We start from the raw sequence: 20,562 nt of genomic DNA on the forward strand, positions 1-20,562 counted from the left end.
TTTCTTCACTGTGTTTTGGCGCGATAATAATTTCTACAATTACATAATGATGCTCGCAACAACTCATTATATAAGAACTACATATATTTACATTGTAGGAAATTTTTGAGACGGTCGCGGAACCCAAGATTAACAATCATTACGCGAAGTATTTTGATATTCATAAATTTTTTGCTCCAACCTGCTTTTAATAGAATGCTGCATAAATTTCGAAATTTATGTTGCATGACGTTTATTAGAGTTCAATATTTTTTGACACTTAGTAAATAGTGTGTAATAAAAATACACGTACAAAAAAAAAACACTTGTGAAGAAAAGTGGGTGTGAGAAAAGTAAAATCTAAATTATTTTTCCTCCTTTTTTTGTTTTTTCTGTTGTCTCTGCAATTTATTAAAATCTAGAAGTAAAAGAGTTTAAAAACAAATTAAGGCAAGGTTTAAAATATTTTTGTCAAGCTGTGTGTGCTTTACAACACGCAAAACACAATTTAAACGGAATTCATTTTTTTTTAAACTATAAAACATGCACATTTTTACATACATACAGATTTATGCATGTTATTTCTATTTTTACACCATGCACAACATGTAAATTTTAAATATCTACATATTTTATTAAAAATTTATTTTTGATGAATTTGCAATAAATAAATTAAAAATATGTTTTAGAAATATTAACTGTACTTTCTATTATATTTGAGTATTTTAGCTATGCTTGTGCATTACATAAGGCATGAGCATGTTATATGAGCTTATTGCTAATGCCATACTGAAAAGTACTTGCACAAATGTACAATATTGGTTTTGCGTGATCACTATATATTACATTTGTGCTGCAATTTAAATAAAATGATAAAAAGGAGGTATTAAAATAATGTATGAATGTACCTACATGTATGAATATACTAGTGTTAAAATAGAAAAGTATTTTTGCAATTTTTGTGTTTGAAATGTTCCGAAATAATATGAAAAAAAAATTTATTTTAATTTAAAATCAACAGTAAGAGTATTTCAAAATCAACTTTTAAAGTAGCTTATAATTTGACAACTCTCAATATTGATTAATTTATTACGTGATATGTAATTGAATTTTAAGTTTTTAAATCGGTAATATTAATAAAAATCAATAAACGTTGCGGAAACTGAGCTAAGGGTTTAGGGAGACGTACAATTTTTAGTTTTGCATTTATAGTTTGATTAGACGCCCACTTAAGCAACAAAACTATTTCAAATTACTAAATTAAGCAATCAAACAGTTTGTAAAGAATCACAAACTGTTTGATTGCTTACAATCATACAGTTGCATGTGTGCATGTTTGTATGTATATAAACTTATGGAATACAAATAAGTAATCAAACAGTTGCAAAACAAAAAATTACATGTCTGCCTGAACTGTAAGTATGCATCAGTATCCGAAACGGTAAAAATATCGAAAATCTACATAATAGATAGAATTATCTATTATGTCAATTTTCAATTCTGTAATACTCAGTAATCCGAATTTTGTATTTTCAAATTTTCAATTCATACAATATAATTATAAAAAAAATATTGTCAAAGATTTTGATTATTTAAGCTACGATTTTATGAAGTTAAAAAAAAATGAAGAGACCAAAAGGATTTGGTATATAAAATTCTACTTGAATCTTCTCAAACCTCGATCAAACTTTGAAGTTATTATACTGTTCTTAGCAAATCAAAGAAATATTAAAAAATTTCAGATGAAGATATTTTTAAAATTTCACTTTAATTTCATTATTTTGACGATTTTAAATTAGGTTAAATGTGTATGATCGTATATGATCGTAAATCGACTTGAAGTTTTTCATATGATTTAGGTTTTGTACGAAGTTGCAAATATTTCTCGTCTCGTATTATGCGTTGTTCATACCATATAAATGTGTTTTACTGTTCTTTACCTTAGGTATACATAAAACTTATGTTAAAACATAAATTTACATGTCGTGCTTTTGTAGAACAAGCGAAAACATATAAAATAAGAGTGATATTATAAAATTTGTGATGAAATTTTAATTGTTATTTTTTTTTTCTCTGTTTCTCTTTTATAAGTAAGGGTGTATATTTTGTTTCCTTAGTAAGAGCCCATTCATGTGCAAATCTCTTATACTATGGCTTGAATATTTAAAAAAAATTTACATAATTAATAAGTTAAAATTTTACTGTAAAAGGAAAAACAGAAATTATATAGAAAAGGTAGACATTTTTTGCTCCGGAAAAATTTTAAAATTTAAATGTTTTTTTAATTAAAAAAATAAAAGTAGAAAAACTTTTTTTTTTAAATTAATTTTTTAAAAGTTTTTTTTAAAAGATTTTGAAAATTATTTTTTCATATTAAGGATTGTATTTTATAATTTTACGTTCAGAGAACGACGATGAATTGCATTGAATTGAATAGGTCCTATGTCTCTGAAAAGGTGTATTTTAACCAGATACACAAGAACTAAGAAGACTTGTGGAAACGAGGGTGCTGCTGTTGAATAGAAAATTAAAATTTTTAATAACAGTTCAAGTAGGTACAAATAAATTACATAGGACAATGAGAAACCTCGACGCATGCGAGAATTTCTATGCTAAAGAGTATATTGTTTTCTAAAAATTCGGCTATTTCCCGTGTTCTTTAAATGTCAACTGTTCATTACTTTTCCAGTAATATAGAGTTGCCAGGTACATGTATACTGTTGATAAACTTGAGCTAAAATTTACTGGTTATATATAACCACTAAACTTTATTTAATAGGATTTTAGGAAAGACCTTACTTCAGTCAAAAGCCCGTGTTTTGAGTATAAGTCAAATTATTCAAACTTATTTTACTATAAGAAATTTTTTCGTCGTACAAAATTATGAAAGATGGCAACACACACATTTTGAATTCTGGCCGGCGAATTGGAAAATTATTTATAAAAATGCCGCCCAGATCCTCGCACAACTCATATTTTAACCAAACATGTATTTTTTTTCCTTACACCAGCCTAGATAACAAAGCAATATAGCGGAAATATTTGGTACTAACTAAGACGTATTAAATTTTTGTTGTATTCCTATTGTATTCCAAAACAAAAAATTAATATCAATTAGTTAAAAATAAAAACAAAATTATTTTCTATTTTTTGAGCTTCAGAATTTCATGAAATTTTTTTTTTTTAATTTATTCACTCCCATCTTTTAAGCAATAAAATAATTTTAAAAGGTTTTTCTATTTACGTTATAAAACCATAAAATTTTCTATGTAGTAAAAAAAGTTTGTTTAAAGTTTTTTTTTTCTGAATGAAATTCTATAACTCTCTTTGGTTAAAAGCGAAAAATAAAGACAATAAAAAAAAATAGTAAAAATAGAAAATTTAACAAGTGATTTGAATGAATGATGATGTGAATGAATTGAGCCGTTTGTGTTTGCTTAGAGAGCGAATTAATTAATAGTAAAGTTTTTGAAAACTTTTATTGTATATACACTTAGACACTATTAAAATAATGAAAAGGTCAGGGAATTTTTTTTTTTAATTTTTAATTTCTAATTTAAAAATTTGAAATAGAGAACATTTCATAGCGTAAAGCGTACCATACAACTTGAAAAATACGCTTACAACTATAAAATACTTTTATAATGAAAATTAATTATTGGTTCTTGTTATTGATAAAGTGAATTCAACCGGGTGGACACTTGATTTTGAGCAAGTATTTTATTAGTTTTTCCAATCCAGTGTGATCGTTTTCGTTTTTCAAATTTATCGTAAATTAGATTCACATGTTCATTATATTGTTTGTAAATGATTGCATTGGTATGATTTCATTAAATTTATTTTAGCACTATACCTTTTAAATTCAAGGTCATTTAATTTTTTAAATGATTAATTTATAATTGTCACCAATGTTATGTAAACATTTGAATGGAATTGCCATTTATTAATGTCTTACATGAATTGTGACAAATATTTTATCGGTATTAATTATTAATTATAGGCAAACAACTTCCTGTTTAATAATACGTAAATAAAAATATCGAATACAGCGCAAACATTTCTCACCACAAAATAAACGCCAAACTTGAAATAAATCACTTCAATTTTTCAACTTTAATCAAATTAATAAAAAAAATTTAATTCCGATCTAAAAATAACCTAATTAAAAAATCATTAAAAATTTATAAAAATCTAATAATAACTTTGAATAATAATCACCAAAACAAACATTAAATTAAAAAAAAAAAACTAATTAAATTTCCAGTCAAAAATTGAAAATCATTGAATAAAAAAGCACAAAACAATAAAAATCCAAATAATTTGTTACGTTCAAAATATTTTTTTTTTTTTGATACTTACACTTTATTTAAAACTAATTTTATTTAACAAACAATATAAAATCAATTTCAATTATTTTTATTTAATTTAACACGGTCACACTTAATTTAAATAACGTGAACATTACAATGATCGGATCGCTTACGTTCTCTCTCAATAAAAATATAGTATTAAATTTTAATGAAGTGAGTGAGAATAACTAAAATAATATTATGAGTATACATAAATGTTTGAACACACAAGTGTAACTAGTGTACGTAGAAAAAGTAAAGGTAAAAAAAAAGCTCATTAACTAGTTTATAATGCCATTGTTTAACTAGATATAATATAAAAGTATGTAGCAATAAAATTAAAGTAAAGAATAACATTAAAGAATACGAAAAAATATAATTCCCTTGACCTCACTTTCAATTCGCTTAAAACACTCACAAATCACAACAGAACACAAGAGAAAAAAAATGCCGAATTTTGTTTTTTTTGTATCTTGTTGTTCTTGTTTTTTTTTTTTACTAATTTTTGTATTCGGTATACCTTGATTTAAACTTCTCCCATGATCTTTTGTAATATACACTACGAACGAAAAAAAGAAAAAAATAGAGATTAGAATAAAATGCCGAAAAATTAATTGACATCAAAGAAAAATTAGTGTGTTGCACCTCCGCGCTTTAGGGTATACTTCCGACATGTTAATGGTTAATATACTAACCACTAACGGTATAATAACATATATTGAAGCTATTGAAAATTTTGAGAAACTATGGTCTTAGAATCGGTTCAAGTTAAGAACATTAATGAGCATTAAGAATAAAAAAGAGTAAATGAGAGTGTTAGATAAATTCAGTTCCAAGGAAGCATTATGAATGTAAGAAAACAATGAATTCATTTGAGGGTAAAAGAGTACATTTACGATTTTCCATGTTTTTTAGAATTGGATTTTAGAGTCACTCTACATAATTTCAGTGCGATGAGATTCCCATGGTTATTATACAATTGCTTTCAAAATTATAAACGAAAAGTATATATACATAATGTGAGTAAATTCGGATTACATGAACGAAAAAGAATCATCATCATTACCCAATAGAACCTAGAATACACATATGAAAATTTTTTCTCACTAATCTCACTATTTTTGATAAATTTTTTTTCGTTGCTTGTAATTTGCGGGGCAAAATTTATTATTTCATTATATAGTTTCAATGGAATATAATGGAGGTTTTTTGGGTATCATCCTTCACTTATATAATATTAATTATAGTTTTTCTTCTAATCTACAGAGTGGAATTATGTTTCCACTATAATATAAAACAAATATACGAAATATTTTTTATTGTCATTCAACAATGTTAGCATAATTATATATCACATTTTTTGTCCATTATACAATATTATTAAAGAATTTTTAATTATTTTTTTTATTATTTTAAGAATTCACACAAATAATTCTTGTATTCTCTTATACACATATATCCACCTTCAAAGACATGGTGTCAAACTAAATTTTGACAATATTTCTTGCAGACTGAAACCCTTTATGTCACTCCATATAATTAAGTAAGTAAAAAAGAGATAGGGGCCCCACCCGTATACCCGCGCAAAGCCCATGCACTAGGCCAACAGAAAAAGGCCCATCGGCAACCCCTAAAAACCCAACACCCAACAACCCCCATGCAGTCCGACACACAAAACCCCCTATCCAAACCAGCCAACCTCACTAGCGAAGTCCAAAAGACGCGTAAGAGACACCCCGGAATGGTCTCCCAGGCCATCGTAAAAATAAGCCCCCAAGGCAAGCCTTCTCTTCCACATCAGAAACGGACAGGCACAGAGGGCATGCTCTACATCCCCCACCCCTGCCACATCCCGACATCCACGACATACATTCGTTATAGCAACCCCAACCCTCCTTGCCATTTTCCCCAAAAGGCAATGCCCGTCACCCACATTGCCCTGGTCACCCTACACCATCTATGACGGCAAGATAAGCCCTCAGCGGCAGACGAACCAACGGGTCTATCTAGTCAGCATCTCCGCCAGCTCCAGCCCACGCAAGACGATCTGCCACCTCATTACCTCGTATCCCGCTGTGACCGGGAACCCAGCACACAGTCACCCTGCACATAGTACAAAGTGTCCTAAGTGCCCTCCTGCATCAAATCACCCACCAAAGCCGACCCAATCGAATAGGACGCGAGGGCCCCAATCGCCGCCCTACTATCCACAAAAATTGCCAGCTCGCATCCCCCCACCGGTTTTGTTGCACTCAATTTCGCCGCCCTGAGCACCGCTAAAATCTCTGCCTGGAATACCCTACATCCATTAGGCAACCTAATCGATAGCTCTATCCCCAATTCCTCGGAGAAGACCCCCGCCCCCGTACCATCCATGGTCCTAGAACCCTCCGTGTAGATGGATAACCCCTCATGCGTGCATAACCCCTCACACTCCAACCCTTCCTCTGTGGAACCACAACCCCATAATCAATCCTCCAGTCGGTATATGGCATCACAAAATCAGGCCTAGTGTCCATAGGTCGCATTCCATATTCTCCCAGAATTCTACTATGTATATATTCCCTGTTTTTAAGTATGCCCATCGCCTGTAACCTCAAGGCACTCATCGCAGCCGCCGCTTTCACCTGCTCATCCACCGGATCCAGGTTGGGAATAACCTCCAAACTTAAAGTTGGTGTAGTACGCAATGCACCTGTCACTCCAACACACACCATATGCTGCGCCCTATCCAACTTCCTCCTGTCCCTCTCCCGAAGCACCACTGGCCACCAGACTAATGACCCATACGTCAGAATAGGCCTAACCACACACTCATACAACCAGTAGACCAGTCGAGGACTCACATCCCAACGTCTACCAGCCGCCCCCTTGCAGGCAAACAACGCATTCGTGGCTCTCCTTAACCTTTTTTCTATGTTTTCCCTCCACAGCAGCTTACTATCCATAATCACGCCCAGGTATCGCACACAACGCGTAAAAACCAGTTCGACTCGCGCCATCCTAGGCAAGGCAAACCTGGGCATCTTCCTTTTCCTCGTGAACAACACTAGCTCCGTTTTTACGGGGTTCACAGAAGGACCGCATCCTCGCGCCCAACCATCCAGTATATCAAGACCTTCTGCATTATTGCACTCAGTACTTCCGGGTATTTACCCGAGACCAGGATTGCCACATCATCCGCATAGGCAGTAACTCTACATCCACTATCCCCCATGAGCCTAAGATAACCCTCCATAACCAGGATCCACACATATGGCGACAGGTTGGGTGAGCCAACCAAGGGTAAAGCTCCGGAATCATTGGTTTCGCAACCTCTCTGATCTTCTTCGAACCCAGGATCGCCTTCGCTTTCTCCATCTGCTCTATCTCACAGGGACTAAGCTCCTCCGGGGTTTTGAGCGATAGCCGCTGCAGCCTCCTTCTAGCATTGCGTAGCTTGTTACGCGCGTCCCGTGCCTGGTTCCTTGACTCCTCACCCGTAAACGGGTTAATCCTGCTTAAATCAACTTCACTGACGGTCCTGGTGCTAATGCCACCGTCTCCCGACAGCGAAACGGAGTCAGTCTTACTGATGATGGTTATGTCACCACCATCCTCCGTCTTAGAGCTCGAGTAAGACCTCCTCTTGTTAACCCCTTGTGAGTTGAATTCTGAGCTAATCTCAAAATCTTTCTCACACAGGATCATCCTGGATGACAAAGACCGCGACAACGCCCGCATCTCTTCGTCGGTATTCCATTCAGTAGCATTACGTTCCCCAAAGCCTGTATCCACCTTGAAGCATGGTCCCACTGGCTACTTAGCCAAGCCTTCGCTGCCCATCGTAAGGCCGGGCGACACTTGTGCTGATATCCCAGCACGCTCTTCAACACTCCTTTCCGACATCCTTCATAATAGTTGGGTTGTGAGATTCTCTTGGTTTTTTCAGACCTCCCACTCGACCTTATCGGCATGGTTGCACCTGCCAGACACTGTAAAAATATACAGTATCCGCCGACATCGCTCTTGGGTTCTTTAGTCTTACATTAACCTCCCCTCCTCCCCGGGGGATTCCACCTTCCATATATTTAACTCAAGAGTAAAATTTATTTTTCTTATGCCGTTATTCCCACAAATGGATGAACACTTTATGTATGTCAAAATAAACAATAATATCATAATTACCACCTATATATTATGTCCTTTCGCAATTCATATATTAATTGGTATACATACGTCACCAATACGTCAATTTAAACTTTAAATTTTAATGTAAAATCTCCAAATAGTAAATAATTTTATTTCGTCCATTTAAAAGCTATGTATTTTCACTGATGTGTAAACACGCAACCATATAAAAATAATTTTTTACATGCTGGTTATATTATGATATATGTACGTACACACATTTACGATATAAAAAAAGTTAATTAAGTTTTCTTTCAGTAATATAAATTGAACGTTTTCTCAACAAATTCATTATGACTATATAAATTATAAGTTTTTTAGTCAATAAGAAACCTGCTAAAATTTAACAGAATTAAAATCTAAAAGAAAAAAAAAGTAAACCGGTTTTTATTATTTCATGTGTAACTACAATAAATTCTAAGTGAAAAGATAAAGAGTTTTTAAAACCTATATTTTATGTATAAGTAATAAAATAAAATAAAAATAAAAAATTAAAAATCCAATTGAAAAAAGTAGTCAACTTGTTTTAATGTTGAATATTAAATGTTTATAAACATTTTTAATTGTGTTGTAAATATTGGTGATCGTAAAGCAAATGAAGAAAATATTCTCTCTTAATTTAAAGATAGTGTATTCTCTCCGATAGTGTATTAAGTCTCTCTAAATATTGTAGTGTGGTGCCAGGTGTGATCTGTGAACTCGTGGTAAAAAGCTGTGAAAAGCATTAGTTTTTTGTTTAAGCTGAATGATAAAATTTAAAAGAGAAAATTTTAATTGAAGTTTTAAAGTTTGGTGAGAAAAAGTGCATTTAATTTAAGAGATTTTAAGGTATTATTCTAAGAGAAAAAGTTGATATTTAAGCAGAAATCACCGACAACTTGTGTTGTTTTTTTAAATGTTATATTGTTTAAATTACAATACACACATAAACAAATTTCAATTTATAAAATGTTATAAAAATTTTATTTATTTTTTTAATTAATAGGGCAATTTATTTTTATAGGTATGTTTACATACATATGTAGGCGCACATGAATAAAATAAGCTCAAGTTCCATTTGAAATTTGAAAGGCATTTTTCCATTTCAAATTTGAGTTGAATACTCGTACTTAATGTAGATATTTCTGTTGCCAAATCGTGGAAAATTTCCCATTTTGAGGGAAATTTGAAGCCTTGAAGGGAAAAAAAGAAAACAACGAAAAATACGTAGTTTATTTAAGTACAATCCTAGATGTATGTGTATACATAAAAAATTTTTTAAAGAAAATTATATGATAAATAACAGGGGCTAGAAAGGGAAAAAATTCTTGAACTAAGGCTGATAAATTGAGCAAGATAGAGTTGGCAATACTGGTAGGTATATATGTGGCTATATTTATTTGACAGGTCCGCACATTTTTATTCACCATAGTAATATTATGTATGAATTTCTAATTTCTTTCAATTCAAACTTGCTTAATTAAACATTATAAGCTCTACTGTTACCGTTATTAATGCTGTTAATACTAATTACTCTGTGCAATATTTTAAAATTATTTCTGGGACTAGTTCCCCAGGTCCCCTGTGGAGCACTGTGGCTATATACGTTACCTATGCGTCGATTGTATGGTGCCGTAAGGCTCAGCAGGCGGGTGTGCGGGCCATGCTGGAAAAGCTACAGAGGCTGGCCTGCCTGGGAGTGACCGGGGCAATGCGGACGGCTCCCACCGCTGCATTGGAGGTGATGATCGGATTGCCGCCACTGCACCTTCATATATTGAAGGAAGCTCGGCTAGTGACTTACCGACTTCTCTCTGGCGAGGACGGGGCAGGGCTAAAGTTGGCCCACAGGACTCACAGAGACTTCATTGAGAGCGATCGGATTCTAAGAATAACCATGTCGAATACCTGTCTGCCGCGGTACAACTTCGACCACAGGTACAGGGTTCTGTTTCCTGATCGATGGACGTGGGATCGCGGTGGTCCGGTACTTAGGTCAGGTTCGAGCGTGTGGTATGCGGACGGGTCCAAAACGGAGTCGGATGTGGGTTCGGACGTATACGGTGTCCGCCCGGACACGCGTGTATATGCAACCCTCGACCCGTATTGCACACTGTTCCAGTCCGAATTACATGCAATAGAGATCTGTCTGAGAATCAATTTAGAAAGGGAGTATAGAAACCGCACCATCCGGACAACGAAGTTGTCGATGGGCTGGCGCGGAGGGGATCTGGGGTTGACTTTGTGCAGCCGCTGCCTTTCTGTGAAGGGGTGCCGTCATGCGAAAGTGTTTCTTTCGGCTTGCTCCAGCGGATTCACCGCACAGTTGCTGGGGATGAGCAGGAGCCGGGTTCGCACTATTGCGAACTTCTTCACGCCCAGTGAAGTACCACCTGCATAGGCTGGGGAAGTCGGGCTCCCCCCTGTGCAGATTTTGTGGGGGTGGTGATTAGACCGCCGTGCACATTCTCTGCGACTGTCCGGCACTGTTTGTTCGGCGTCGCAACTGTCTTGGACATGGGTCCCTAAGTGTTCGGGAACTGTTGTCCAACTCCCTTAGGACCAACTCCCAATATTATTTAGAATTATTGGAATAAATAGAATGTTTACAGTTTTTTATCATGTTAAATCTTTTATCTTTAAAAATTCTATTAACATTTAATGCATAATTTAAATTATATTTTACAGTTTAACATTAAATTCGGTTTTTCTCAAACAAAAATAATAACGAAATTCTTTTTATTAATTACTAAAATTAAATAAATCACTTCGTTATGGTTGATTTACACATTAAATCTGAGAGCTTATGAATATATTGGTAATAAGAAAATTATTGCACGTGCATTCAATGGTAATAAGGCAATATTTAATAATTATATTTCGATATCAGGGTATTTTAATCGGATTTATTTAATAGGTTTTAAACATGCTATAAGAAAAGGTATATATACATAAGTATCTAATATATTATTAATGTTATTATCAATAATTGCATTACTGGAGGAAAACCAAATCATAAAAATGGTTTATTTTGGATTAATGCATATTATGTTTTGAAAATGTTATGGTCTGTTACTTGCAGTTAGATTAAAATTATGTTAAAGAAAATTTAACTATGTAAGTATATATATATATACCGATGTATATGTATACTCGTATGGTTATATGAGCTTTATGTGCAGTGCAAGGTACAATTTATATTTTTACAACTTAATTATCAAAAAGTGCTACAAATGATTATTATTTTATTACGACCAAATTTTGCAGTACACAAAAATATGTTAATTGATTATAAACCGTATGTGTTCATATTTATATATGTGTGTATAAATGTATTTGAGGTGCAAAAGAAAAAAAATATTTACAAGTTATTGTTAATTTTTTTTTCTTTCTTTTTTTTTATTGCATGAATGCAAATTGTACAGAACATTATGTATTAAAGTATTTTTTGGTTTTCAATTGAATTAAAATTGAAAGTTCAACTTTATTGAACCAATGTAGCATAGTCAGTGCCTTTAACATAATAAATGTTTAGTATTTATAGGCCCGTCACCTATTTTGTAAACTCAATGACGTAAGAAATTGGTGTTCATGGTCATCTACAAAATCGTGCACGAGCTCTATGCTCCACCCAGGAGCGATGTAGGAATAAAAAAAGAAAAAAATTTATAGAATATTATTACATTTTTAATTGAATGGGGAATATCGAAAATGCATTTGTACACGTTGAAACTGCAAAACCCTTAAAATTTTATGTGTAAAGCCTATATAGGGTTTTTAAAGTTTTACCCTCCCAACTACATTCCTTGACTTTTAATCCAGCTCCAGTATGTTGGTAAAAGAAATTTTCGAAGAAAAGTCAAATTTTTATAACTCCATTAAAAATTAAAACAAAATTCCGTTTTTTCAAGATACCGCGCGACTCTGTTATATAAATTAATGAAGTTTAAACAATTTAATGTTGTCACAATATCGTGTTCCTATTAAACTAACTGGAAAGAAGAAAGCTATCGAAATAGTAAAATTTAATTATAATAATAATAACAGTAATTGTACTAATAATATTGTTGAAAATTGTTTTTAAACATCAATCATTAAATTGTCAACAAAACTACTTTGCATCCGTCATTGTGACATTTTTTTGCTTTCCTTCATGTTTTTGTAATTAACTTTTATGCAAATAATATAGTTCACTCTTTTTATACAATCTTTAATAACAATACGTAATGCATTTAAGTGTTATTGAAATTTTATTATTTGTTTATACTCTCGTAGTATTGGAAAAAGAGAAAAATCTACTTCAGGTTTATAATTATGAATACTAAGTATAGTTTTTCTTATAAAATGAAAATTTTATTAAGAGTGCATAAAAATTAAATTGCAGTGTAAATATTGAATATACAAGGTATTCCTTGTAAAGATGACTTTCTTTATACATTTAAAAATTACACATTTTTATTATTTTAAATAATTGGTACTTACCTTTAAAATTAATTACATATGTAATATTGCGTGGTAAAACTAATGAGACTTTTTTTTATTGTGACAATGTTGCCGTAGTTGAAGAAAAAAAATTAAAATGAGGATCGATTATGCTTTAGAATTGGATTCCAAATGAGCTATGCCTTAATATTTTCCGAAAAAACTTTAATTATTGAGAAGTATTTGAAATTAATGCCTTTGTGAGTTAAAATATTTTACAGTTATTAAACCGAATTACATACTCTATTTGAATTGTGTGCTCTGACGTGTATCAGAAGGAACTTCAGTAGGAGTAAGATCTTCATTATGTCGGACAGTAATGCCGTTCTTGAGTCCTCTCTTGTGATGCCCTTAACGCAGTGGCTAGTTGGAATGTGATAATTTTGATGTTGGTGCCAGGACATTACAGTCTCGCCCGGAGGAGAGCGACATTTTTTTTTAATTAGACCGAAGATAATCTTTGGGGTGCTAGAGACAACGATCTCTCGCGCCCTGAATTGCCAGGTATTAGTGGGTGTACTCATTGGACATTGCCTCTCGATGGCCCTTTTAAAAATGGGAAAAGCGAAGCCGCTTTTGCCTGGAAGAAGACGAAACGATGAAGCACTCATTATGTGAATGGGAGGCGGTGGCTCGCCTGCGATTAAAGTGCTTCGGGAGGGGCTTTGTGACCCCGATGTCTATCGGCTTGAGGTAGCTACTATAACCGCAAAATGTTGTTGTATTAAAAATGTATCCCATAATTCTTTCTCGCACTTATTCCTAAGTAATTTGAATGAAAATAGTAAGAAGTACAACGTTGAAGAAAAGCGCATAAATTTTGATCATGACTGTATTTTTACTATAAAATATTATTTAAAAGGAAGTAGTTTTTTTTTATTAATGGAATATTGAACTTTTTCAATAATCGATAAGGATCTTGGTAGCAATATTGTTCAATATTCACAGTATTACAAGTATTTAATACCAAGATATATTACAAAATATTTGCAAGGAAGTGAAAATTATTTAATAATAAAGTTCACGCATATTGTGTTATGCAAGTAATTCCAATGATATGAAGACGAAAATTTTACGCTTAATAAGAAAATTTTTTGATATTTAAAATTTAATTAACTTTTAATCTATAAGTTTTTTAAAATCTTGAAATTATTAATTTAAATTTTTTCACTAAATGTGGAAGAAAATGTGAAAATAAAAGAGAGTTCACAACGCTCACAAAGACAGTAATACCAACATTGATCTCAAATAGAAGCAAATCTTCTGTTAGTATTTTATAAAGGTGAAATTGTTGAAATAGCCCAAAAATGCTTCAAATTAAAATTATAAATTTATACATATAAATTTCTTGAAAATTGAATTACTTAATTTCATATAAGCATAATGTGTCCTCAGTATTCTCTTTACGGTTTAATTTTAAAATATAATTGTCATATTGTTGTCAGCAAACCTAAAATTAAATTAATTGAATGATTTTAAATATTAAAATAAATTAACAACATCATTTCATACAGACCCATTTAATTAAATTATTAAATTGGTAATTATTATTAATAATATAATTAATATGGACAGTGTCAAAAAAATATTTTAATTATCGCAATTTAAATTTAATTGCTTTATTAAAAAAGAACAGGAAACCAATAAATTCAATAATTTTTTTCTTATATTTTAAAATAATTACAAAATAATTATGAATTTACACAATGGTGTAGGTTAATATGGCACTGAAAATCGTTTTTAAAAATAAGTATTTTCCAATTTAAGTGCAATGGAAGTGATAATTTGGGGTTTAAATATTAAAACTATTAATTATTTTAAAATTATCACTTTGAATGTTAAGCACGTTGGCACATTGAGTCGCCCTCTATATTTAAGGCAATTTTAATGCTAGCTGTTACCCATATACAACGAAATTTAAGTCTAACTTAGTGAACGAATTATGAAGAGAACTGACATTTAAACTGTGTGATAAGAGCTGGTGTGTCTTACACATTAATTTTTACAACATTTAAGATTTTAATTCAGATTTTGGGTAAAAACAAGTCAACAACTTATTAACATTAAATATTTTTAATAAATATTTGTTTCTAGGAAGCAAGAGACAAAAAAAAAATAATTGAATAATCTTTGACATCCGGTGAAATGGAGACAAAAAGGTCAGCTCAAATTAAATTATTTTTCTCCCAGTTTGCGTACAACATACACAAATCAAAAATTATTGTCGCAAAAACGAGATTTTTTTTAAGTTCTCCAAAAAAAAAATTCTGTACAATAATTTAGAAAATTGATTCGTTTTTGTACACAAAAAGGTGTTCAAATACAATTAAATTACTATTATTATTTAGAGACAATTAATGTCATGTCATAGCAATTATTAAATCATGCTAGTAAAAATACGCAATCAAATTATATTAAAATTAAATTATTTACAATTGAAAGAGAAGGATGAGACCAAAAAAAATCTCCGGGGGAACAATAATAATTACAAAAAATTATGATTGCATTTTATTTTTCACTTACATTTTTTTCGTCACTTCACTATTCCAAATATATAAAGCTAAATTATCAATATATCAAAATAATATTGTCAGCAAATAAGTTAAAGTCCTCAAAAATAAATTGTCCATATGTTTCCTGAACTTGACATCCAAAAGTACATTTAAGGTAGCATTTATACTGATGTTCATCTGTCATTATTTTTTTTTTAAATGTAAGCACATATTTAAATTTGATCATCGGTGATATTGCTCATATAAGTAATGTAATTTTGATAATCTGAAAAATTTATAGAGTAAGGCTTAAAATAGTAAATGGAACAAGAATAGTAGTTCGTGATTCTTAAATGATATTCGCAAGAGTTGTTATATTTATTCAGCTGTTAACCCCAAATGTAATAAGTCTATTTTTGCATTCTCCTAATTGTAAAATAACTCTTAAATCTGGTGAATCTTAAATTACATAAATATTTTTATTATTTTTATCAATATAATACTCGTATGTTCCTTTTTGGCATAATTTTGACTCGAATATTGAAGCAACATGTTGCTAAACATATGCAATTTAATTTGAAGTTAAAAAATTTTTACGGCGAAAAAACAAATAAATTATTTTTGTGTAGATATATTGCATACATTTAGGCTAAAATAAATAATTTTAAATTTTAAAATTATATTGCATACCTTCTTCTTTACTCTTCTTTACTTGATCTTTAATTTATTAAATAGAATTTTTATTAATTTGGGTGTGTAATTTGGTATTATAGCCCATGTATTAATTATTAAAATTTCTTTATTAAAGAAATAATTAAAGTATTTAAATTTGTTTTTTTTTCTCTTTACAGAAAAACGAATTTCACCGATTCATTCACAAACAAATTTGACACAAAATAATAATAATAAAAGTTCACCACCACCTAAGAAAGCTACACCTAGACGTGTTTTAGAACAAAAATCATTAAATAAAACACAATTGAAAGGTAAATCGAAATTTTATTTTAAATCAAAATTTTAATACTGTTTTGAGAAAACTAAATTTGTTAAGCTGTAAGCTAAATTTGTATTCAAAAAAACCTGTAAATCAAAATTGTGTTAGTGATAGTTGTGACCGAATTCTGGTAAATACTATAACATATTCAAAAATCTTGCATTTATATTTAAGAATTCTAGTTTTGTGTACGAGAATCAGAGCGTTAAATATAAAATGAACTCTCAGGAAGTTGTCTTTCTAAAAATTATTTAAAAAAACAGAATTTTACCAGCTCAACCCATGAATATCTCTTGTGAAAGTGTCTGAAAACATTCTATTTTTACAAGATTTCAACATTAGATCATTATTAATCCTTGAAAAGACCCTTTCTCTCTCTCCCTCTCTTTTGTTTTTTTTTTATGTTATTGTTTAAATTCCAAATTATGAATTGTAGATATTTTTCTTTATCTATGAAGGATAAAAAAAACAAAAGTTTCTACTCATAACAATAATCTTTAATATTTTGCTTCGTAATCGAAATTAAGAATAAAGGCGCCATTTTTATTAATATGTACAAAAAAATATATATATATTTTTCTATTATTGTCATAGCGAAAATATACAATTTTGTTACATACATAATATTTACTGAAAAAAAATTTATGTCTTCTTTGTATAAAAGAAAGTTACTCCTCTCTATTCCTCATTTCTGAAAAGAGAAAACTAAACTTTTGTTATTGCTATAAATTGAAAATGTCAAAAAGTTTTGCTCCGTTTTTTTTTTTTTTTTGAAAATTGAAACGTTAAAATTATTGGTTTTTAGTCATTCTGTTTGTCTCCTCTCATAACTGTATGAAAAACAAGCAATTTATTTGGCAAGCATTTTGTGTTTACTGTGCGTTAAGTTTAATGGTTGTTAAATTTTAATAATAAATTAATAGAAAAAGTATTTAAATAGTCTTTATTAAAGATATTAATTTCTTGTTATAATAAAAAAATAATAATCTTATTTGTTAAGATTTGCAATTCTGCAACTGCTGTTAATACAAATCTAATAAATTCTGATAAAAATTTAAAATTGAAAAAATTGCATATATTGCAGGCGCACCCTCTTTTAATTCATTAACTTACTACCTATTTGAGAATTTTAAGTTTACCTACTCAGCTGAGCTTAGTATTTAATAATTTTATTTTCTCTCACATCATTACTATGATTTTTGAGAATAAAACAGTTGGAGAATTAAGTCAAATTTAAGATTAAATCAAAAGTCTCTTTGTATATTTGAGTCTCTTCTTCAGGTACATAATGTGATTCTATTTTTTATAAAATTTAATTCAAAATTTTAGTTTTCATATTACTTTTCTCAAATAAATTTTGTTTTTATATTTTTTAATGATTCTCTCCCATTAATAATACATAATGGTTGCAATATAAACTAAAAAAAATTAATGAAATTGTGTTAGGGATGAGGAGTCAAGTACATACTATATGAACTTTTCAACTGGTCAGTGTTCAATTAAATTGAATTGAAATTTATTATTGCGACAGTATAATACTATTTTCTAAGTTGATGTAACACTTTTCTGTTCTGACTCTGTTGGAGTTGTAACAAGGCATGTTACACAATTATTTTTGTTGTTTCATAAAACTGGTTGCCATGTCAGTGGGGAGAAACCAGTTATTTAATTCTTGCTAAAAAATTGCGGTGGTTAAATACCGGACAAGACGGTCTTTTCAATTTTCTTAATATATGGATGAAGCAATCAGAAAATTATTACAAAATATATGAAGGCTATATGAACTGATTTGGTGGGTGGGAGGAGAGCAGCTATTTCCTTGCGATGTCATCAAGATATATGAAGGCTACAATAAATTTGGAATTATTTCAAAGGCTAGCTAGAGAATAAGTGATTCCTTGCAATTTTTAATCTATAACATAAACATTTTCTATTGATTTTTGAACATTTTCATAAACTCAATTCTAAATTCAGTAACTGTAAATTTTTTTATTCCAAGAATACAGACAGAAACAAAATAGTATTTAAAATATTTTTGACATGCTGCAATTCTCTCTAGTATTATTCATTTAATATCTAATAGGCAATATTATTTTAATTATGCAATATGATTATATGGTTAATATTTTAATTATTAAGATATTCACATAGAATTAAGAAAAAGAAACAAAGTAAATTTCAAGAGAATCAGTTAATATTATGCTCTTCATTACCTCTCAAATTATATTTAGAAGAGTATGTGAATGTGAATACGTATGATTTAATTAAAACTCACACTTAATTAAATGATTTTCTTCTAAGAAAAAAAAAGTTATTATATTTTAAAAGAAAATTAGTTAAATGCTTTAATTACATACCTTAAGAAATTCTCTTGATCCTTTTTAAAAAGAAAATATTCTTTTAATATGGTCCCAAAAATTTGAATATTTGAATTCATTAAAACTTATATGAACATTTTCTCTCTCACATTTTATTTTTCACATTAATTTTTAAATAATTTTAAGAATTTTGTTTTTGTTAGAAAAATTAAGTAATTTTTTAAATATGATTAAATAACTTGAAATATTTAATAATTTCCATATAAAATAATATTTAGTATAACTAATATATGAGTAAAATTATTAATGGTAAAGGTTAATTTTAATATTTAAAGAAAGAGTAAAACAAAAGTCATTTACAGTAATTGAGAAATAATTTGAGAAAATTAAATTTTCATATTCTTTACTCAAATATCATTAATTTTGCTAAAATTTAAATATTTTCTTGAATTAATTTCAATTCACAGAGATTTTTAAGGAAATTAACAGTATAACACTTAAGCAAATATTAAATTTAATATCATTACATTATAGCAAATGAATTAAAAATACAGCAAATTACAAAATGTATAAGTATTTTCAGAGCAAATATGAGGGTATAATTATAACAGTGACATAATCAAGAAATGTTATTTATTATTTCACGTATTGAATTCTGAGAGGTGTTGAAAATTTGAAATTATTTTTTATTTAATTTTTGAATGAAAATTAAGGCTAAATTTATAATTAAATATAGAAATTAACACCTACTGTTATAAAATTTAAACCAACATTTTGATTCTCTTTACAGTGCCATATTGCACTTAATTTTTAGTATAAAAATATTTTTGTCCACAACCCATTTTTTCATTAAGATCCTTTTTAACAAGTTTTTTATATTATGCTAAAAAAAGACAAAAAGAAATATAACATAAAATTTTTTTATGATTTCATAATGTCATAATTTTACTATAACTGTTATAAAAGTATAATAAAAGCAAAAATTTTAAAGAGTGATATTATGCAAATGGTTTCAAAATTAATTTTAAGGATAATAAGAAAAAGGAAATGATTTTAAAAATTAATTGAAATTGTGTGTGTCCGAGCATAATTATATTAAATTATGAATATTTTTGCAACTTATAATGAATTATTATTAGTTGTTATATTTTAGTGTTACCAAGTTGACCATAACAAGTTTTTTTTCAAATTTTATATGGGATAATAAATTTTTATTGCTCTAAAAGGATTTTTATTAAAATTCGAAAATTTATGATTATAAACTGGTTATAAAATAAAATTGTTATATTAAATTTTGTATGTACTTGGACAATTCAAAAAAAATCGAAGAGTTTTGCGAGAACGATCGTCACGAACGATTAATATTATTTTCATTTTGAATAATAATAAATTGATTTTATAACATTAAGCTAAAATTACTGTCGTCACTATATACAGTAATACCCCGTATAAGAGTTTATATAATATAGAATTAAGTTACTGTTAACAAGTACTGTCTCTTCTCTTTTCGTGATAACACCAAAAATGTCGAATTATATTCGTTCTCTTAATTATTAATTTTGTTTTTTTTTTTCTCAAAAATATTAGCGAATATTATTCATGTTGAATTTATTCACATAGTTGCTAGAAGGTAACATGTGTGAAATGACAACATTAATAATAATATTCAGGTTATTTGATATTTTGAAATTTACTATACACGAATATGACAGAGAATACTTTGAATATTTTACTGTATTGAGAAAAAAATGAGAAATATTATTGAGAAGAGCTATAAATTGCCTCTTCAATATATTATG

At 29.5% G+C, this 20,562-nt stretch overlaps 1 protein-coding gene across 1 annotated transcript in view; it reads left to right on the plus strand.

The window, feature by feature from the left end:
* The window catches only part of LOC129608434 (putative mediator of RNA polymerase II transcription subunit 26), a 178,207-nt gene that overhangs the window by 56,200 nt on the left and 101,445 nt on the right, over positions 1 to 20,562 (plus strand). The window contains exon 4 of the mRNA XM_055519928.1: positions 16,303 to 16,437. Within this exon, the coding sequence (XP_055375903.1) occupies positions 16,303 to 16,437 (135 nt within the window). The remainder of the gene's footprint in view (positions 1 to 16,302; positions 16,438 to 20,562) is intronic.

Source organism: Condylostylus longicornis, unplaced genomic scaffold (assembly GCF_029603195.1).
Source record: "Condylostylus longicornis isolate FDR11 unplaced genomic scaffold, ASM2960319v2 ptg000031l, whole genome shotgun sequence".
Lineage (NCBI taxonomy): Eukaryota > Metazoa > Arthropoda > Insecta > Diptera > Dolichopodidae > Condylostylus > Condylostylus longicornis.